The sequence below is a fragment of the Castanea sativa genome, chromosome 1 (genome assembly GCF_040712315.1).
Source record: "Castanea sativa cultivar Marrone di Chiusa Pesio chromosome 1, ASM4071231v1".
Lineage (NCBI taxonomy): Eukaryota > Viridiplantae > Streptophyta > Magnoliopsida > Fagales > Fagaceae > Castanea > Castanea sativa.
This window is the reverse complement of record NC_134013.1, coordinates 64,139,434-64,162,824: the sequence shown is the minus strand read 5'-3', so window position 1 is coordinate 64,162,824 and position 23,391 is coordinate 64,139,434. Positions and strand designations below refer to the sequence as shown.

General features: G+C 32.1%; 1 protein-coding gene across 1 annotated transcript; it reads left to right on the top strand.

Annotated features, from left to right (window-relative positions):
• Positions 1 to 10,815: 10,815 nt before the first annotated feature.
• On the top strand, positions 10,816 to 23,391 carry LOC142622158 (putative laccase-9). The gene is made up of 7 exons (XM_075795590.1): positions 10,816 to 10,893; positions 11,045 to 11,196; positions 15,320 to 15,564; positions 17,216 to 17,341; positions 17,941 to 18,532; positions 20,068 to 20,426; positions 22,654 to 23,391. Exons 1-7 carry the CDS (start codon positions 10,816 to 10,818, stop codon positions 22,848 to 22,850), a joined length of 1,749 nt encoding a protein of 582 aa, XP_075651705.1. The 3' UTR covers positions 22,851 to 23,391.

The window sequence follows — 23,391 nt, the reverse complement described above, 5'->3', positions numbered from 1 at the left end:
CGCTGCTGTTATACCGTAAGTGTCACTTCCTTCTGATTTAGAAGCCCAGTTTTCCCCCGAAGTTCATTCAATTCAAGGCCAAAATTAATGTCCCCTTGGAATGATATGATGTTGTTAAGATTTTTTTTTTTGAATGAAGTGTTGCTAAGATTCTTCAATCTAATAGAATGCCATTTTATTCTAAGTTTTATACATTGCCTCTTTAATCTAGTGTATCTTATTATTAAGAATTCATAAAATTAATTGGCAGATACCCTGATGAAGAAACTGGGCAGGTGCCAATGGCTGTTGTGGTAAAACAGCCTCAAAGCTGCCTTGGTGAAGCAGAAATAATGGATTTCGTTGCAAAACAGGTGCCTTCTGCTTCTCTGATAGTGATCTGTGTAAAATAAAAATCCAATTGAACTAGACCATCTTCCTTTTTTTTTTTTTTATTGCAGGTTGCACCATACAAGAAATAAGGCGTGTAGCATTTGTCAATTCCTTACCCAAGAGTGCAGCTGGAAAATTATTGAGAAAGGATTTGAGAAAGATTGTTCCGCTGAATTCTTCTTCTAAGTTGTGATTTTTTGCTGGGGCAATATAAAAGATATTTAAGAAACTCATCTGTCATGGTGATAATGATGACTTTTCTGTTTGGATGATTGGAATTCAAGTTTGATGATAAATTCCAGCATAGAACTAAGATATTGAGAAGTGATGGACCTTAGGCTCTAGCACCAGAGGTCTGAGCACAAACGTTTGTGGCTTGTGTAGATAGAATTCTTCACTCTTACCCGTTGAACAGTTTATGAAGCACAGGCCCATTCTTTTTTCTCTTGCTTAGTGAAGTCCAGACCCACTCATCCCTCTAATTTGCAATGCATCAGTTGTCCAAAACTGTAGTATGGTGTCTTATGTCGGAATTAATTGCACTATCATAGGCCCGCTTGAACTTTTTATAGTTGGAGGGCTTGGAGCAACATATTTTTTTTCCTAATTATGAAACTCACCACCCAGCGTCCATGTATTTTCTCCTAGTTAAAAAAAGAAAAAAGAAAAAAGCCAAATCGCTATATTTTTGGCCGATTTTTATTTTAGTTCATAATTTTTTTCTTTTCCTATTTTGGTTCTCAAAACTGAAAAATCGTTCTTCTTTTAATCCCTACCATTATCTTATTGACAAAAATTGCTTACATGGCAAATATAGAGAGGGTTTGGATAGCACGTTGCGTCTGCGTCCAGCTTTCCACGTTTTTTTTTTTTTTTTTAAGACCAGCGCTTAGTGCACTGTTCATGGGACATGAACAGTGCACTAAGGCATATGAACAGTAAAAAAAGAGTAAACATTAATTTTTTACACATTTAAAAATTATTTTGCTACAGTATTTTCAATTTTCAGTTTTCAGTTTTCAGCTTTCAGCAATAAGTTCTATCCAAACGGACCCATAGTGCACCATTGGCACGCTAAGGTTGAGTTTGGATTACATTGAAAAAATTTGTGTCTAGCGTTTTTTCTGTGGGTTATGTGCACTGTTCACGGGACTTGCAAGTACGGAAAAATGCAAATTTAACTTTAAAACTGGATCTCACGGCACTATTTACACATTTTAAAAAAAATTATTTGACATTTAAAAAATGTACAAAGGTTTTTATTTGGCCATTAATTGATTCTAGGGCCGATTGGAATAAAAGAAAAAAAGTTTTTTTTTTTTTCCTCATGTAATTCCTCATTTTCTTAAGTTTTAAAAGCATAGTTTTCACTTTTAGGGCTTGAATTAACATTTTGGTATGCTAACCAAGGTTGGACAAAATACAGTATCAACATTTGCTATAGTTGTGAGTCGCATCGCTAAGGAGAGCAAAAAATTTTGTGACTACAAAGCCAAAAAGAGCACAATTGTCAGTACTACCAAGGAGAACTCACGGTCATAATATTTTTCTTAGTATAGTTTTTAAAGGAAAAATGAAATTAGGAATTATTTTTTTCGAATGGATTGAATGAGTTACAAATTTAAAAGATTAGAGATTTTTTAATAGGTTTCTTGTTAAAGAATTTATTCACTTATTGCTGTTTAGTCTAGTTTTGTTTTTGTTTGGATTTTTTGTTGTTATTACTTGGGCTAATTTTTATTATTATTATTTAAGCCTTTTTTTTTTTTAAGGGGTTAAGGATTATGTTTTGGGGAGCAGAATTATTTTTGGAGTAATGATATGTCCAAAAGAATTTAAAATAAATCTTATGCGAAATGTTATTATTGGTGGGTAAAAAAGTGATGTCAGTATTGAGTTCAAATTAAAATTAGTAATAACTTGTCACATAGAATTTGTTGTGAATGTATGATTACTCTTATTTTTGTTGAACCCAAATTCTTGTGATTCTCAAGTCAAGTTCAACATTTTTATTTAAAAAAATCAAAATAGGATAATTTAATATATATATATATAAGTTTTTTAAAGTACATATATTTCTACAAGTAAAGTTGATCCTAACGCCACCTGACTTAAATGCAGAGCTGCCTAAAAATAAAAAAGTAACGCAATTATTAAGAAATGTTGTGGCCACTGGCCATGTGAGTATTGTAATTTGGAACTTTAACTCATTTTTTAGAGCATTAGCATTGGGGGTGTAAAACTCCCCAAGTTGCTATTTTACAACCAAATTCACTCAAAAACCCACTTTATTCAGGTATGTATCTGTACAAAATTTGCCACCTTGCTACAATAAGTTGGTACATTTACAACTTATTGCAGTTGGGTGGTAAAACTAAATTTTATTATTCTAATAACTTTCTCTCTCTTATTTGACTCTATCTCATAACATCTCTCTTGGTCTCTCCCTCAATCCAAAGTTTGACTCTCTCTCTTCTCCCTTCTCTCCCTGATTCATTTTCTATCTCTTCCCTCTCTCTGTGATTCATTCTCCCTCTCTCTCTCCCTCGTCCCATTTCTCACTCAAATCATACGGTGGTAGTGGTGGCGTGGGGGAGACATGGTGGGTTGTAAGTTGTGGGTCGGGTGGAGTTGTGGTGGAGATGTGGGTTTTGGGTTGTGGATTGAGTGGGGTTGTGGTGGGTTGTGGATTGTGGGTCGAGTGGGGCTGTGATGAAGAAGTTGTGGGTTGTGGACTATGGGTTGGTTGGAGTTGTGGTGGAGAAGTTGTAGGTTGTGGTTGTGGGTTGGTTGGGGCTATGGTGGAGACATTGTGGGCTGTGGGTCTGTTAGGGTGTGAGTTTTGTGGGGTGATGTGGTGGTGGTGGCATGGGGGTTGTGGGTTTTGGTGGTTATGCGGTGGTGGTGTCAATGGGTAGGTTGCGGGTTTTTTATTTGATTCCTGGTATGTGTATGTGTGATGGTGGTTACTAATGGTTGTGGTGGTGGTGGTGGTGGTTCGATGGTGATTGGTTGATCGCTTTGTAATGGAGAGAGAGACAGAGAGGAAGAAATGAGGAGATAGAAGATTAATTAATATTATTTTATTGTATGGTTTATATTATTTTATTTGTTTGTATGTAAAAATAAAAATTGAAATGTTGAGTGTATTATTAAATGAATTGGTAAAATAGTTTTTAGAAGTAAAATAGATTTTTTTTTTTTTTTTTATAACTTTGGATGTGAATGCCCTAAGTAGGAGCAAATCCACAGGTGTGCAATGTAATTTCTTTTTCAAATACTAATTTAATTCCTTTTCATCACGTGATAATGATTCATTGAGAGCATTAGCATTGGGGAGGGGGGTGTAAATACCCCCAATTGCTATTTTACAACCAAAACCTCAAAAAGCATGCTCTATCTAGGAATGAGTTTCTAAAAAATTTTGTAACCTGTGAACAGTTGGTTAGAACCAATTGTTCACTTGGATGTAAAATAAATATTATTAGTATAATTGAAAATATCTAGCGTTCTCTCTCTCTTCAATTCATGCTACATGGCTACAACACTCCTCATCTCAGTCTCACTCTTCTCCCTCTCTCTTCCAATTGCAGAAGCCCCATCGCTCTCCCCATGCCACTCATGTTACCCTTTTTTTTTCGCTTCACTGTATTGCTCTCTCCCAGACCAAAGATTCTAGGGCTTTGAAACATTAGTTTAAATTTGGGTTTCATTTGGATCCATGTAGCATCGAAGCTCCATCGCTCTCCCCATGCCAATCAATCACTCTCTTTCCCTCTACATGTTTTTTCTCTTCACTGTATTGTTCCGTCCACAAACTAAAGATTGATTGGGTTTGTTGGTTGGTTTAAATATGGGTTTCATTTGGATTTGGGATTATTCGAAGCTCCATCGGTTTTGGGGTTTTGTTTGGATCATCTCACTTCAACGGTTTCTTCAATCATTTTGGTCATCTTGCTTCGACAAAATCATCAATTCTTTGGGTAAGAATTGGTGGGTTCTATTTAGATATGGCAAAACAAGTCAGAATTTTCTAACCTGACCCGACCCGACCCGACCCGAAAAAATCCAATCCAAACCCGATTTTTTTGACCCAAAGCAAAAACAAGTTGACCTGTTGCGGGTCGACCCGACCCGAACCAAAATCATTTTTTTAAAACTTTTTTTGGGTAAAAAAATAGTAAAATTAAAACAATATTGATTTAATTGTTTGTTGTGAGTTTTAAGGAAACAATTGATATATTTACATAACTGCATGCAAATTAATTGAGAGATAAATGGTTGAGCATTCTATAATGAGTAAAGATTTTTAGATATCAAATAGTAAAGTACATGTCAAGATAATCTAGTTACAGTAGAGTTAAAAATATAAATTTAAAATTGTAGACATGTGTGAGAAACATTCACAAGTGTAAAAATAGTGAAGTCAAAGTATCAAATTAGCATAAATTATGAATGCTTAGACCTATTTTTTAACGATTTATGTCCAAAATAAACTACTTTTCAAAATAAATTATGATATTTCTTAGAGTGTGTGTTGCTTAACAATGATATGATATTCATAAAAGGGACCATGTATAAATAAGTAAACAAACAAACTTTAATGTATATCTTAAATTGAAATAGAGTGTCAACCACAATTGAGAATAGATTATAAAATTAATTTTCAAAATTGTAAATTTCTTACATGTTTGTATTTTTTATCAAATGAGTTATCCAATAAGTCATTTGTAATTTTGTTTTATATTTTGGAATGTTGATATTGTGTAGAAATAAAACTTTTGTATTTGTTTTAGTTATCTTTGTGTTATTTTGTTTTAGATAGCAATGTTAGGATTTGTATAATTTTAAAATTATTGAATAAATATTAATAAGTTTAACTAAGTTCATTCTTGATATAAGTGGTGAATTCAAAATAATGCATTTTACATCTAGTAATTTGTTACATAACTTTCTAAATGGCAAATACATGTTGTTTTCTTTATAAAAATAAAAATAAAAATAAAATTCATGTGAAAAATACGGGTCAACCCGACCGACCCGCAACCCGATTAACCAGACCCGAACCCGACCTGACCCGCCCATTTTGCCATGTCTAGTTCTATTTCTCACCATTTGGGTAATTGGATTAGGTTTCTCAGCTCCAGCTTAATTGGGCTTTTGATACGGAGGTATGTTATTTTTTTTTTCTTCCTTTGTTATTGTTTTTATACGTCTCAAATTTCTCAGCTCCAGCTCCATCTATTATTTTCTTCTTCCTCTATAACCGTTTGAAATTAGCTTTGTAAATCAGCTTTCTTTTCAATAGCTCTATAATCAGCTTTCTTTTCAATATCCTGTATATATCGTCACCAAATCGTTGCCAAAGATGTTACATATGTCCCAAGTAATTTGAATATCCAAAGCTTGTTTCTCCACCCCTTCTAAGTTGGAGTCCCCTTGATGATCTATAGGGATGCTAATCATGCAAGTAGGATAAATCATTGGATAAGTAGAGAAAATTAAAAGTTTCTGCATAATAACAACTTTGTGTTTATGACATATAGTATAGGGTCCAATTAAAGACGTAATCACAGTGTTTATGTCAATTTTTTGGGTTCAATTTTGGGAATAGCTACTGATTTGCTCTTGAAGGATTTGGTTATCCCAATGGAATTATGATCCGGGTACTGCACTTGGTGAAATTGAATCCAATGGCTAGACGAAAATGTTAAATAGTTATCTTTCTTTTGTCATTAGACTTAATTCTTCAATATTGCATTGTTAGTTGACCTATTGTCAGTTGTTAGCTGGTACCCTTTTGGAGTTTCAGCCATTGTTAGTATGGGGAGAAATTCTACATAAATGCTTTAGTTGGTTGTCTTCTTTACATTTAGGAATTAATTGTGGTAGAAATTCTAAATGCTTGCTTAAGTTGGTTGACTTATTTTGTCATCTCATAATCTTGGTATTTTGGGTGCTTTGTAGGAGTGTCTATAAGTAGGTTGTGTCATTGTTTACATTAACTATTTAAAAGGGATAGATTCACATGATAACATATCCCTATATGCTAATATCTTACAATCTGATTCCAACTTTGAGGCACAATTTTTGAGAAAATCTGAAAATACTCCAATGTCTATTCAAGATTCTTCTCCAAAACTTGAAATTGTCACCCCCAAGACAGCAACACGGGTGGGCAACTTCATTGTGGAGGAAGACGTCCTCCTTGTCTCGGCATGGCTTAACACTAGCGTGGTAATGAGCAAAAGCAAGAGACATCTACTACTAAAATTTGGCAATACTTTAGCATGCACAATACCTATGGAACCAATCATTCTTCTTCCTCCCTAAAAAGTCGATGGTCTACGGTTAATAGGGAGACAAGTAAATTTTGTGGGATCATGGCTAAAATTGAAGAAAAGAATCAAAATTATGCGACTGACAAAGACAAGGTACAAATTATATTGCAATGTCAAAATATTAATTTAGCAATAGTTTGAAGATACTAATAATGTTAATTTTTTTTTTTTTTTCGTAATTTAGCTTGATCAAGCAAAGGCTTTGTATAAAGCTACATCACCCAACAATAATAGAAATTTCCAATTTGAACATTGATGGCTTTTGCTGAAGAACCAACCAAAGTAGAGTACGCCTAAGGAAACATCAAAAGGGTACCTCAAACTTCGAGTTCAATTGGTGAAGTTGAGGGGGGGGGGGGATGATAACACAACGGAGTTCGAGAGATTGATTGATATAAAAGCCGAAAAGGCTAATCGAAATGAAAAGGATGGTGATAAAGATTTTGGGGAATATTTGGCAAAGAAATTGTACTACATTCAAGAAGCCCACGACCAAGAACAAGAGGCTCTTCGTATCAAAGTGGAAAGGATTCGATATGAAGAAGGAGTTGGTTTTGAAAAGGAAAGGGTTTAAGTGGATGAAGAAAGAATTTGTTTTGAAAAGGAAAGGCTTCAGATTCAAATACTTAAAGAGGATGAAAGAATTGAGATTGAAAAGGAAATACTTCGTATTGAAATGGAAAAGGAGGACCAAAAATAATGATTATGGATACAAGTAGCAAGACCGAAATTCAAAGAACTTTTTTTGAAAAACGCCAAGAGGAAATTCAAGACAAACTGGTGGTAAATAGTTGGGTTTGACATGTAGATGATGTCTTGTTCTTGTATTTTGTACTAGCTTATTTAGGCCTAGGCTTGGCACATGTTGATGAAGTCATGTTCCAACCTAATTTTTTGTATTAGCTTATTTTAGATCTAGGTTTGGTACATGTAAATAATGTCTTGTTCCAACCTAATTTTAGGTACTAGTTTATTTTTGTATTTTGTTATGTACCAAAAAAGGTCTTGACTCTTATGTGATTCTTTGGTATTATGCCACTTATGTAATCACAACATTTTTGGTTATATAAAATGCTTATGTATATTCTATGATTGATGTCATATCTTCGATACTTATGGGGCGGAGGTAAGTAATAGGTTCCCCCCCCCCAAATTTTGAATTTTTTTAAATATATATATAATTATTTTTATATTTTTTAAATTTAGTATACAAAAATAAGAGTTGGCCCCCCCCCATATAATTGAATCAGTCCAATGATGCTCTTAAAAAAAATAATTGGTCTAATAGTTATAGAGATATAACTTTATTTTTCTTAATTCTTTTTTTTATTGTAAAATGTGCTCTTATATCTGTAAAATATTTGATAAAGTTTGGCACCAAACATGTTTAAATCTATTTCTTTCAACTCGTTATATGGTGATTAACAATTTACTGACTCATTTAAAAAAATCTTGTTACTAAAACAACACATGAAATGTCTCTTTAGTAGCCACATAATGGGTTAGAACAAGATAGCTTCAAATATGTTCATAGCTAAACTTATTCCTCCAAGTTTTGGATCAGTATTTGAAAATTGCATTAGTTCAATAGAAAGATTGTTTTACTAACTTTAGTATAAAATTTGATCATTTGTATCGAAAATAATACTTTTTAAGAATTTCACAATGAAAATGGTAAAAATGAATTTTATTTTATGAAAGATCGCCATCAAATATAATTTTGATTAAAAATATTATGTTTTTGTTGTTGTTGGGTGTGTGTGTGTATATATATATATATATATATATAACTTATGAATCAAAAAATGTGTGTATATATATGTGTGTGTGTATATAATAATTAAAAAAAGCGTATATGTGTATGCGAAGTTATTTTGATAAATATATTAGTGCCGTAACTTGGTCCTTCAAACAAAAATTTCTGGCTCCACCCCTGTACTTATGTTAATGTTTAATCTTATACTTATGTCTTGTTTCGACCTTATTTTGGAAAAAGCTTCTGGGAATTTTGCTCATATATTATATTTTATAAACTAAGTAGTTTCGGTGCCCCTAAAAGAATATTATAGAACTTGTTTTGCTTATCTTCTTTTCATCTATTGACTAATTTTTTAAGGGAATAGTGGAGGACTAACGTCTAATGGTGATAGCAAAAAGTTAACTTACAAGACCAAAATGAAAAAAAATATATATAAAACGTACCAAATTAATATTATAATTAACTAAACTTAACTGGTGTTATTTGCATTTTTGCCAAGCAAAGACTCGCAGCTAAAATGTTGCTCATCCAATAAAAATCCATGATGTGCAGAGATAATATCAATTTGTCAGCAATTAATCACAGGCAGGGAATAGCAGTATCCTAGTGGAAATGGAATTTTCATTTCTCAGCCATTAGAACTACTGCCTTGTTTTTATTTTTAATACAAGAACTACAGCTTCTGCATGCAGTTCGGTGGTTCAATATAAATACTAATCGAAGCAATCAACCAGCTGCAACTGTACTAGGCAAAGCCGACCATTAATCAATGATCACTAATGCACCTGCCCTTACATGTTGAAGAAACCTCTCATGTCTCCACACCTAACATGCAGCCAGCATTTTAGTCCAGTATTAATCCTTATATCAAGCATTCAACCTAAAGTGGAAGGAGTCCAACTCTACCTAACCTTAAAAGGACTACTAATTAAGTACTATATAATTAAGTTTAACCTAAAACAGTGCAGTGAGCCATATTTTAGTCCAGTGTTAATCCTTATAACAAGCATTTAACCTAAAGTGGAAGGAGTCCAACTCTACCCAACCTTAAAAGGACTACTAATTAAGTACTATATAATTAAGCTTAATCTAAAACAGTGCAGTGAGCCATATTTTAGTCCAGTGTTAATCCTTATAACAAGCATTCAACCTAAAGTGGAAGGAGTCCAACTCTACCCAACCTTAAAAGGACTACTAATTAAGTACTATATAATTAAGCTTAATCTAAAACAGTGCAGTGAGCCATATTTTAGTCCAGTGTTAATCCTTATAACAAGCATTCAACCTAAAGTGGAAGGAATCCAACTCTACCTAACCTTAAAAGGACTACTAATTAAGTACTATATAATTAAGCTTAACCTAAAACAGTGCAGTGAGCCATATTTTAGTCCAGTGTTAATCCTTATAACAAGCATTCAACCTAAAGTGGAAGGAGTCCAACTCTACCCAATAAAGGACTACTAATTAAGTACTATATAATTAAGCTTAATCTAAAACAGTGCAGTGAGCCATATTTTAGTCCAGTGTTAATCCTTATAACAAGCATTCAACCTAAAGTGGAAGGATTCCAACTCTACCTAACCTTAAAAGGACTACTAATTAAGTACTATATAATTAAGCTTAACCTAAAACAGTGCAGTGAGCCATATTTTAGTCCAGTGTTAATCCTTATAACAAGCATTTAACCTAAAGTGGAAGGAGTCCAACTCTACCCAACCTTAAAAGGACTACTAATTAAGTACTATATAATTAAGCTTAATCTAAAACAGTGCAGTGAGCCATATTTTAGTCCAGTGTTAATCCTTATAACAAGCATTCAACCTAAAGTGGAAGGAGTCCAACTCTACCCAACCTTAAAAGGACTACTAATTAAGTACTATATAATTAAGCTTAATCTAAAACAGTGCAGTGAGCCATATTTTAGTCCAGTGTTAATCCTTATAACAAGCATTCAACCTAAAGTGGAAGGATTCCAACTCTACCTAACCTTAAAAGGACTACTAATTAAGTACTATATAATTAAGCTTAACCTAAAACAGTGCAGTGAGCCATATTTTAGTCCAGTGTTAATCCTTATAACAAGCATTCAACCTAAAGTGGAAGGAGTCCAACTCTACCCAATAAAGGACTACTAATTAAGTACTATATAATTAAGCTTAATCTAAAACAGTGCAGTGAGCCATATTTTAGTCCAGTGTTAATCCTTATAACAAGCATTCAACCTAAAGTGGAAGGATTCCAACTCTACCTAACCTTAAAAGGACTACTAATTAAGTATTATATAATTAAGCTTAACCTAAAACAGTGCAGTGGGCCATATTTCACAGCAAATAGAGAATGAAAATGATGGTTCTTCGGCTTCTGCTTCTCTATACGATGTTTGCCTTGGCTCAAGGCAACGTCCATTATTATGACTTTGTTGTAAGTACCACGTCTCTTTCTCATTAGTTTTCTTGTTTGTTTTTGTTATTTATCAACATATACAAATTCACTTTTTGTTGGAGAGAGAGGATTACCGTATCTCTTTAATTTAAAATTTTAACTGATCATTTCTCTCGTTTAAATTATGTAGCTGAAGGAGGCGAACTTTACAAGGTTGTGTAGCAGCAAGAGCATGTTGGTTGTAAATGAACAATATCCAGGGCCTGTGATTCGTGTAACGAAAGGGGATATTGTGTATGTAAATGTCCATAATCAAGGAGATTATGGTGTTACAATTCATTGGTAATGATTTTCTCACTCTCTCAAAATGGATGAACATATGCATGATATATCATTCATATACGTTATGTACATACGTATAGATATTACATTCGTTTATACATTCATGTTTAAGTTGACTAAATAGGATCTTACTTATAAAACAGGGCGAGGTTCTTCAGGACAATATCGAGAACAGTAAGATTTTAAGGAATATGAAAATGATTTATTAAATATTATACATATATGTTAATCAATTTTAAAGCATGTTTGAAATAATTATAAAACTAAGAAAGGTGTATAAAATGTTAAAAATAACATTTTTAGTACAAAATACTCACTTACAAAATGGAAATCTACCTTCTTTTTTATCACTTTTTTTTCCTTACAAGAGTGGGTATGATTCAAAACCAGATTCTCTTTATGAATTAGACCAGCTGACAATATCATTATGTCACAACTCTTGCCTCTTAATTAGTAAGATGTACATAGTTGATTATCAAAAACTAGTAAAATGTAGTCAAGAGTTATGTAACTCAATAAACACGATCGAATTGGGTGGAGAAGTTTCAAACCTAGTGTTGATCAGTGAGGGAGTCAGATCGGATGGATCTTAATGCATCGGGTGGTAGTTGATTCAATTGAAACTAACAATGATGAAGCAACGACAAAAATCTCCCAAGATTTGGCGAGACCTTGCCATATCCAGCAGATGTCTCATAAGATCTGGTGAGATCTCCACCAGATCTAGTAGAGATCTCGTTGGATCTATACTGAATCTTTGTTGGAAAATACTTGGATTCACTAGATTTGATGGTTTTCACGGTTGGGTAAAGTGGCTTAAGATTTGGAGGAGGAACCCTCCAATTGACCTGCCAGCGTCGGTTTTTAAAGGTGGGGACCCGTTGTCGGCCATCGGAGTAGGCAATTTGGTTCTAATTGGTTTCAACGGGTGGTTGGACAACCCTAACCAAAATACATATGATAATTTCTATTACTCATAAATCATAATATCAGCCCAAATTAAATGTTTATAAAAGCTTAAGTGTTCCTTACTATACAGAAAAATCAAAATATGAAAGCAAAAATTTTTGTGTGGATAATTTGATAATAAGAGGAGGAGGAGGAATTTGAACCCTAGACATTTTCGTTGGAAACACTAAGAAGTGCTAGTTAAGTTACAAAATTCTTGAGGAAAACAAACTCACATTAGGCTGAATTTAGAATCCTTGATCCATTGAAAGATTAGTACTACTTGTCCTAAATGAAAATATTGTTATTGTGTACATATAATTATGCATGTATGTGTATATATGAAGAGAATTTGCAATTTATTGCTAATAAACTAATAAAGTTAAGATTGCAATGGAATACTTTATACAACAACAAAGCCTTAATTCCTGCATTATTGGGTCAATTACGAATCCTCAACAGATTAATTTGGTCTGCCACATTACATGAGAAATAGATGAATAATCATTTGCTTCCAAAAAATTTGAAGAATTTCTTGGGAATCATTTTCCTCAATTTTATTCTATCTGGAGTTATACTATCACCGACAGACATCCTTGGCATAATGATTGTGGGGGGTAAAAGGACCCAAGTGGGCATATGGGCCTTTGGACTGTAGCATGGAGGGCCGACCTACTCCATAATTAAACTCTACGAATTGGCTCATACGCCGAGGATCCGAGGATACAGCCGAGAACGAGCTTCTCCGCGGACAAATCCAAGAGAACTCAAAACTTCATTATGAAGGTCAAGGTATAACTCTGGAAAGACCAATGGTTAAAAGTGGATACCTTGAACCTTCTAGATGTACCAGTGTTAGAGAAAATATCAAGTGCAAAGGTTGCCACCTTCGCATTAAAGGCTCTGCATCTACCTTCCTGGCCGCATTAATGGAGAAGTGACCCCTGAACAGTAGGGCTGAAACTTCTAGTCACTGTCCAAAAAGTATCAGGGAAGGAAGTATTTAAGGGAGGTGAAGGCCAAAGAGAGGGGGGGGGTCGGTAACTAAGAAGGAAATTAAGAATTGTAACCTTTAAAGAAAGAAAGAGAAATAATACAGAAGTAGTCATCGGCTCATGTCCGAGGAGGTCTATTTGCAATTATCGTTTATTAATCACAAGTGCTTGTAATTTTTTTAGCCTGTTATCAAGTTCCCAGTACTTCTAACCTAGGTTTCAAACCCACACTCTACAAATTTCATTGTTTAAGGCTCATTGGGCCTGAGCCCATAACCTTCTTTGGGTCTAGGTGCAATTGTGCACTTACAATGATCATTCTGCAAATATAAATGCTTGTAGGGTGTAGGGGGTAAGAGTTGTGATTCAAGTTTTCAAAAAGAAGTTTCACATACATAAACACTTAGATTACGCTATAGTATAATTCTATCTCAAACTTTTTTTAAAAAAAGGTTATACTATTTGTTAGACGGTTACTTCCTTAATTGACATATCTTTTTATTATTATTATTATTACTTCTACTAATGTTATTTTTGGTGTTCCTCTTTTTCTTTTTCTTTTTTTTTCGTTCCCTTAACTTGGATCAACTCACTTTTTCTTACATTTAAAAAAAAAATTGGGTGTAAAAATAAATCTAGATGTTGAACATTTGAATTCCACTTTTCTCTCTCAAAAAGAGAGAGAGAGAGAGAGAGAGAGAGAGAGGGTGAGAAGACCAAATGAGATAGAATGAGAGGAGAGAGATAAAAATTGGAATCCCTTTAGGAGAATTTTCTTTTAATAAAACTTTTTTAAGAGAAAAAAAGTGGAATCTAGATGTTCAAGGTCTAGATTCACTTGTGCACAATTATTATTATTATTATTATTATTATTATTATTATTATCTAGATCTTCTTATATGTATTAATTGTTCCACTGCAATCATAAATGCTTAATAATTTCGCTATTAGCAATAAATTGCCTCTATACATATGCTTCGTGCACTAAATAATAATAATAATAATAATAATAAATCCATTGCCACCGCACACCCTTGATGCAGTGGTCACTCCACAAGTATAAATGCTTGTGGGGTGTGGGAGGCAAGGACTAGGATTCAAGTCTCCAAGAGGGAGCTTCACACATATATACACTTAAATTGGGCTAGAGTAGAAATTTTGTCTTGTATAAAAAAATTAAAAAATCCATTAAACATATGGTTTTTCTTTTTAATCAAAACACTTTCTAACAACACCTAGTGTGAGTTTGGATAGCGACATGTCTTTGCGTTTGGGCGTTTGCGTTTTTGTGGCTAGGCCTAGTGCACTATTTACGGGACCCGTAAGTACAAAATTCAGCAAATATAACTTTAAAATCGGGAATGGGAGATCAACCTTGCGCTTTCCAAGCTACAACAAATAAGTCAGAATTTAAGGTTATAGTTTTTATCTTTTTTTTTTTTTTAATTTGATGTGATGTGAATTTTGACGCATATTCAAAACACATGTAACTCCACCAGCCAAAAAACCCGTTTGATATCTCTAGTCTAAACCACACAACACAAGTAACCCCACTTAGAGTGATTACTATGAATGTGAGATGAGAAAACACTACGTCACAATACTCCGAAAGCACATGATAACCAAACTATCAAATTAGTGAATTTAAATTGAGAAAATCTATAGACTCAGAAAATTTGACACATGTTAATATGATTGATTATTAATGATAAGTAAAAAAGAGTGATGTTAGTGGTGGGTCCAGATGAGAATCACTTCAAGCTTGCCATACCAGCAATTGCCAAAAATAAAATTTTTGTGTATGTAGCATTGCTCATTTAACATACATATCAAACAAAACGTAAGACTCCATACTCCAGAGCCACACCCAATTGTTTCAATGGTTTCCTAATTGCCCCTACAAAAATAAGTAGATTCACACAATCTAACAAAACAACGAAAAAATTAGGAAAAAAATTGAGAGAGAGAGAGAGAGAGAGAGAGAGAGAGAGAGAGAGAGAGAGAGTGGCACTCTATATATGGTGGTTGACGAAAACTTTAAAAGGTAGAGAATGGTTGGTAGTGACAAGCAAAAGTGGTGATGTCCAATTGAAAATATGCAAAATTAGGTGTAATTTATAACTTAAAAAAAAGGACATTATGAAAATATTTTAATAAGTAATATATATTTTTTAATATAGGCATGGAGTGCATCAACCAAGAAATCCGTGGTCAGATGGTCCAGAGTACATTACTCAGTGCCCAATAGAGCCGGCATCAAACTTCACTTATGAGGTTATATTTTCAGATGAAGAAGGAACTCTTTGGTGGCATGCTCATAGTGACTGGACTCGAGCTAGTGTGCATGGTGCTATTGTTGCATTGCCAAATAATGAGACTGGTTATCCATTTCCTCAACCTGATGGAGAAGAGATCATTGTGTTTGGTATGCAAAATTTTCTTAATGTTGGAATTGTTCCTACTTTGGAATTTTAAAAAGTTAAATCATATTTGCTCTCATGTTCTTGATATATATATATATATATATGTGTGTGTGTGTGTGTGTGTGTATGTGTGAGTCTAAAATTGTAACATAATTATGGATGCAAATAAAATTGTAAAATCGATTTAGCAATCCACTAATTCCCCTTTGATTTAAACCTTCCTTTTACTCCTATGAATCCACTCTTTCATCATACTCAGTAATTATTCTTTTATATTTATATATATATATATATATATATATATATATATATATATATATATATATATATATATACAAGATACAAATTCTACTCTAACTTAATCTAGGAGAATTTAGAGAGTATAAATGCATGTAAATTACCACAAAGGGACCTAATCATCTATATTTGTATATGATATATATATATATATATATATAAGAGAGAGAGAGAGAGAGAGAGAGAGAGAGATAGAGAGAGAGAGAGAGAGAGAGAGAGAGAGAGAGATTAATTTTAGGTTGTGCTCTCCAAATTTAGAGCAACTCTTCTTATAAGCCCCTTTCTTTTGTTCTACTCATACCTAATCAATATTACTACTATAAAGTGTTGTTATCTATAACAACAAAGATTTATTTTTATTTTAGTGATAGAAATTCATTTAAGATAGATAAAAACAGACCAAATAAATAAATGAAGTACTTGAATCTCTAAATCTAAAATGCTTACATTATTGCTAATTCAACAATAGTTGATTCTTAGTTGACACTTTCACTTTATTTTATACATATTTTTTAATGTTATGGACCCCCAAAAAAAAAAAAAAAAAACACATGGGATATAAGATTTCTATTTTTCTCATAACTCTCGCCCTCCTCTACAATCCATTAAGGCATTATTCATGTTTTTCTTTTCTCAACTTAGGTGCGGTTTGCGTTGAACGCGTTCAGCGTTTTCCTCTTCTTCTTTTTTTTTTTTTTTTATCCTCCTGCTGCACGTCTCATCTCAAGGGACAAATTACTATGCAGAACCTGTGCATATGTACTGTGTAATCACTGTTTACATACTGTGCAGTCACTGTTCATGTACTTTTTAGGAATTTTTTAATTAAAAGTGGGTCCCACGGTACTATTTACACATTTAAAAATTATTTTTCTGCAGTGTTTTTAGCTTTCAGTTTTCAGTTTTCAACTGTATCCAAACGGACCGTTAATTTCCAATTTTTCTGTCTGATCCCTTACGCCTCCAAGTATAACATACTTTTCTTACGTGCACCCTCCAAATTTAATAAATATTTATAGATTAGAAGGCTTTTCCTCTCATCGTTTGGTTTCAAGGTAAAACTTCTTCAATAAAATTGCTTTATTTTGACACATACTGAGACATACTATAAGAAAACCAAAAGATTTAAAGGGATCAGACTGTGGTTACCCTGACGTAATAGTATGTATAAATATATGAAATGTATGGTTATATTTTGTAATGATTCAAATGTCCCACATGATTTAAGTACAAGTATAATTATGTGTATATAAGTTTTAGGTCACCCACCCCTTACAGGCAGGTTTTAAGGATGAGTTCTACCTATACATTTGTATCACATTTGAAGATATGTGAATAATTATCTTGCATTTGCAGGATCTTGGTATAAAGGTGACGTGAACAAGGAAGTTGCTGAGGATCTTGAAGATGGAGATCTCACTCCTAGCTCAGATGCTTACACTATTAATGGCCAACCAGGAGATTTCTGCCCATGCTCTAATGGTATGTGGAGACACGTGTACAGTTAGGATAAATAATAATAATAATAATAATAATAATAATAATAATAATATTATTATTATTATTATTATTATTATTATTATTATTATTATTATTATTTATACAATAACAAAGTTGTTGCATTTAGTATTTGTATTAAGACAAGATGGGATTTTAATACAGAGAAACCAAGGATAATATAAAAATAAATTCTTAATTTTACATTAAACTGAAGTAGAAATATGAAAATATAAGGCTATAAAATAACATTAGACATACTCATAATTTTCGCTCACCATTTATCAAGGGAAACAAATCCCTTTGAGAGAAATTAGAGAGGTTCAAAGTCTCAATTGATTTAAGTCAAAATAATTTCGAGCACCATTTCTAAATGAGTAATATTAGAGATATTACAAATTTTACTATATAACTTACTGATATGTCACTAATAACTAAAATGTAATTTTGATGCTAATTTATTATTATATTGTTGATATCAACTAATCATATTTATTGTTATATTAATTTATAAACTTTTATGGTAAAATTTATGGTATCTTTATCATTTTTCTTTTTAAATACAATCATTATCTGTGGTGCAGAAAGTACATATCGCTGGCAAGTAGATTATGGCAAAACCTATCTTCTTCGCTTAGTCAATGCAGTCATGAACGTAGAGCTTTATTTTGCAATTGCTCAACATAATCTCACCGTGGTAGGATTGGATGGATCATACATTAAACCCATTGTCACTGATTTTGTCATGCTAAGCACAGGACAAACAATGGATATTTTGGTTACAGCAAACCAACCTCTTGGCCGCTATTACATGGCTGCTAGACAGTATGATAGTGTTAGGTCTGATGTCACAGACTATGACAAAGCAAATGCCACAGCAATTCTTGAATATAGAGACAACTATACTTACTCATCAACTCCAATCTTTCCCAGCAGCCTTCCAACCTATGAAGACTTTGATCCTGCAATAAATTTCACATATCGTTTCAGGAGCCTGGCGAGCCAAAACCACCCAGTAAATATCCCAAAGAACATAACTACCAGAATGTATTTGACAGTTTCTGTAAACAATGTTATATTTGATTATGAGGGAACCAGTAAAACTAATCTTGCTGCGAGCTTTAACAACGTCAGTTGGATTAACCCCTCCACAGATGTACTACTTGCTTATTACAGGTATCTTTTTATCATCTTCCTCTTTCTCTTTACAATTTTTTTTTTTTGGGGTTCATATACGGTCAAACTACGCAATAACCTCAAGTAAATGGTATGGAAAGAATTCTCTGGTGTCAAAACAGTATTAGAAGTGAGCTATACATATTGTGATATACCATATCTAAATGCATGAATATTTATTTAGAGGCTAAAAGAAGTAGCAGAGTTAAGGAGTTCTCTAGTGTAAAAATCACAGACTTAGGTCCTAAAAGCTTAAAGCTGTGGCATTGGTCGCACTAAGTGGCTATTTCCTCTTTGCAACAAGTGGTTACATTCTTATTAATTATTAAATTAATATTTTTTAATAACTATTTGGATATATTTTCTCAAATCAAATGATAAAATTTAATGATAAGATTTAAGTTTAGTTTAATTTAATTTAGGAAAAATTATATTATCTGAGTTTCAATAAATTTAAAATTATATTCCAACTAAACTTTTATTAACAGAAATTTCAAAAAAAAAAAAAGATAATAGATAAATTTTAATTACCTATAACACATATACTTAAGATACATTATATCTTTACGCTAATCAAATTAATATGAGAGACTTGATTGTCAGAACAAAATTAAAATTTATCTCCCTTTCATTGGTAAAATTTATCATAATACTTTTTTTTTTGGTTATTATTGTTTTGCTGTCACAATTTGCATTAAATTCAATTACTAACCGTCTAAATTATGGATTATCTTTATTTTTCTTTTTTAAGAAATCCCAATTTTTATGTCCTAAATCATATGATATCACATGCTAATATAAGAAAAGTTTTGTCTTAGAGATACTGGATACACTAACTCATAGGCTCATAACTAATTGCCACATGTACTGCAACTTTATTATTTAATATATTTTTTTGTGATAATATTAACTCAATAACTTGTTATTAACAGTTTTTTAAAACCTGATTCTATGGTTCGTATCAAAAAAAAAAATTTAATTGAATTATCATTTTCAGCTTTTAATTTGTATTTTGATAATAAAAACAGAATACATAAAATATGTTTTTCCTTTTACATATGATTCTATATTTAAAATTAATTTTTAAATTTAATTTATAATATATATTTAATACTTAAGATATATATATTTTTTAGTTTACATATATATAATTATCGATTAAACCTTGCATTGCATGGGCATAATACTGATGTGATATTGATATTAATATAAGGAGTAAGTCTTGAGATATAGTAATCTAAATGCATTAATATTTATTTAGAGGCTAAAAGAAACTTCAAAAGCTCAACTAGTTAACTCACTAGCTAGCGCAATTAAATATAGGTTTTTGTTGAATACTTATTTGCAAAAAATTAGTTAAAGTATAGTTTTAGTTGGAAAATGTGAGGTTTTATAAAATTGTACATAAAGAATTAAGTCAAAAAGTCAGAAGAAAAATTGGTTTCCAAACATACACTCTATATATATATATATATATATATCAAATCCAAGTAGGATCGGAATGACACTGTATCATAACCTTTAAATTTTTACAGGAACATGAGTGGATTTTACACCACAGATTTTCCGAACTATCCACCGTCTTTTTTCGATTTCATAGCAGATGATGTATCAGATGACAAAACTTTGACAGTTCAAGGGACCAAGGTGAAGGTGTTAAATTATAACGAGGAGGTGGAGATAGTACTTCAAGATACCAATGTGTTTGATGGCTCAGAGGATCATCCAGTACACCTACATGGGTACACCTTTTATGTGGTTGGTTCTGGTTATGGGAACTTTGATAATGAAACTGACCCAAAAGGGTACAATTTGGTTGATCCGCCTAAGATGAATACCGTTTCGGTTCCTAAGGATGGATGGGTTGCCTTGAGATTTAAAGCGAGTAATCCGGGTATGTATGTTAGTTTCTTCCATTTTTTATATTGAAGAACTACTTTTACCTTCTTCTATATAAAACAAGATTGCAATTAATTACATATATATATTGGAATTTGAAAGTACATACAAATGCTAAGAGAAAAGATAAGAAATTCACTAGAACACTCAAATAATTTGTAAACACTCAAAGAACAATTTAAATCTATTTTTGATTAGAAGTTTTTATGCAACCCAATTTGGAGGAATTCCTCCAAAGTAGATTATGTGGCACCTTATCAAATTGACGTGTGTCCTTGCCCAAAATTACCTAACCCACTTAAACATAGTGGGTTAGGTGACACCTAACCCAGTTTGGAGTAGGTCCGATCCAAATTGAATTGCATACAAACTCTGTCCTTTGACTTATTAGAAATTACGCAGCTATTTATAAGCTAGAATAGGCACATCTATGACCTTCATAATTAGTTGATACATGCATCACTCCAAATACTCATACATGAACTTTATTATTTTCGTACATAAATCATATTAAGAATGTGTTCAATGTATCCAAAATTCATGTATATTCTTCCCTTTTGTTGAAATTTTAAGGCACACAAATCTTTAGAGGGAGAATTTAACTAATTAAAAAAAAAAAACTCTTCTGAGGAAAGACATGAGAAACATTAGTTCATTAAATTATTGTATTTATATAAATGACTAATACATTATTTTGCCTCACTTATTAGGCTTATATCATACATAATTCATAAAATTAAAGTGTATTTAATACATATTCTTAACAACATATAATTTTATATAAATAATTAATGCATAATTTTTTTCATATTATTATAAAAAATGTTGTGTCCATAATATTTTCACAACAAATTTTAGATGTCAAATTATTTTTGACTGTTACTAGTGGGCATGAAACTAATTTTAGTGGTGGGCATATATTAGATTCAATAATAGTTTCTACCAAAGATTTCTTGTGAAAATGTAGACATATCATTACTCTATTAGACTATTATACCATAAGTAGCTCACTAAACCAAAGCATATATCATATTTAAGATATATGCATGACCCTATAAATAAATAAATAAGTAAATCTCTTTAATATAGGAATTCTTTATTATTATTATTATTATTATTATTATTATTATTATTATTGTGGAGACACTTTTTAGCTTCTGTCCAAGCAAGTGTTGCACTTGTACTTGGTTTTGGCTTTTTTCATGAATCCCACATCGAAGAAATACTTCCCCACTTTCTGCCTTATAAGCGTGAGCTAAAGGAAGTAGTGATGGTACACTCCTCACTTCGGCGCAAGCTTATAAGTGAGAAAGTGGTGAGAGATTTTCTCGATGTGGGACAAGTTCCCCAAGGAGTACAAAATATAGTGTCCCCACAATTATTATTATTATAAATTTTCATTTTTATTTAGAGAAGTCGATACATGGATATTATTGTTTAGTTTTTAGAAAAAAGGACAGTAGCAGATTTCATGGTTAAGAATTAGTGTGTGTTTGCTCTAAATTAAAAAATCAGCTTATTTATTTACTATTCAACTTATTTTTACCACTATTTATGGGCCCACTATACTTTTTAGTATTATTTATGAGTCTCACTGTATTATTTCAGCTAACTTTTACTTTTAGATACAGTACTTTCAATAAAAAAATTTTAATTTCAGCAAAATAAGCAGATTTCAAACAGACGCTTAGAAATCCCAATTTCATTTGTCATCTATGAAAAATAAGTTTTTTTTTTTGTTAGTGTTACATTTTTCTTATATTGACTTGTATAACTTTAGGCTTTAGGCATGTAAAATGATATTTATTATTTAAATTATTCAAATTTACAAATTTTTATATGTTTTAATTTTTTTTTTAAATAGTTTGTTTTAAATATGCAATCTCTAAATTATTTTACGAAAAAAATATTGATCTGTAGTCTGAACTGTTAAAAAATATCACAGTTTACATTATATTTATTAGTCTTTTTTTATAATATATATATACACATATATATGTATATATTATTCTTTATATACATTTAGCTTAGTCCCCTAGAAAAATTTTAAATAATTGGTACAGGTATTAAGAGTGCACTCTTAATACTCATACAACTTCATTAATTTATAATACAAAGTACATTTCTTGTTCAATGTATTCTAAAATCATTTTTGCTTTTCCAATTATAAATGTTCGATTACGTATTCTAACTCTGTTTCATAAATGGATAAATTCTTGCAGGAGTATGGTTTTTCCACTGTCATTTCGAACGACACATAAGTTGGGGAATGGTCACAGTTTTTATAGTGAAAAATGGTGGCACCCTTGAGACGAGTATTCGAGACCCCCCTCCTTATCTGCCTCCTTGTAAAAGTTCATCTACTGGTAAGCTCCAAGGTTATGAGAACTCAGATGGGAATAAATTAAACGTGATTTAATTAGTTGACCATCACTTGAAAATGTTTTTGTTGAGCTCAGAACCTGAGGGGGTTGTACTTTCGAATAAAATGACATCGTGTAAGTTTGCTTTTCATGATCATAGCTATTTTAAGGTATGATCTTACACCTTGTGTAAAATTGCTTTGAACAATACAATTTTGTAACTTTAGATTATAATTTTCCCCAAACTGCAAAAAGGGCTAAGTGTTAAAATGGCAAAGCAGGATGCTTCCTTGCATCAAGGTGATGTTCGTTTTGCTAATCAATGCAGCTCACAGCTTCAAGTTGACAAAAACATTGATCGAACAGTTGCTATGACTCTGATAGAAGCAATGCCTCACTATGATCAAGTCCTGTACTCAATTCAATAGTTGTTACCACGTGTGCAAGGATATTGGGAAGCTGATTAGACACGTGTGAATGAGCTGGCATGTGGTTGTAACAGATTTCGCCCCTTTTTGGTAGTTCGTTATTTGACAGTTTTCTTTGCTTACCTTAGACTCTGTATATATAGGATCAGAGCTTGTATGTAAACACACT

Bases quoted from the DNA above. Each gene is read 5' to 3' on its own strand.
- LOC142622158 (XM_075795590.1), top strand. From the start codon at position 10,816: ATGATGGTTCTTCGGCTTCTGCTTCTCTATACGATGTTTGCCTTGGCT. The intron at 18,533-20,067 runs GTATCTTTTTAT...AAATTTTTACAG, and splicing joins GTACTACTTGCTTATTACAG to GAACATGAGTGGATTTTACA. The intron at 20,427-22,653 runs GTATGTATGTTA...AAATTCTTGCAG, and splicing joins ATTTAAAGCGAGTAATCCGG to GAGTATGGTTTTTCCACTGT.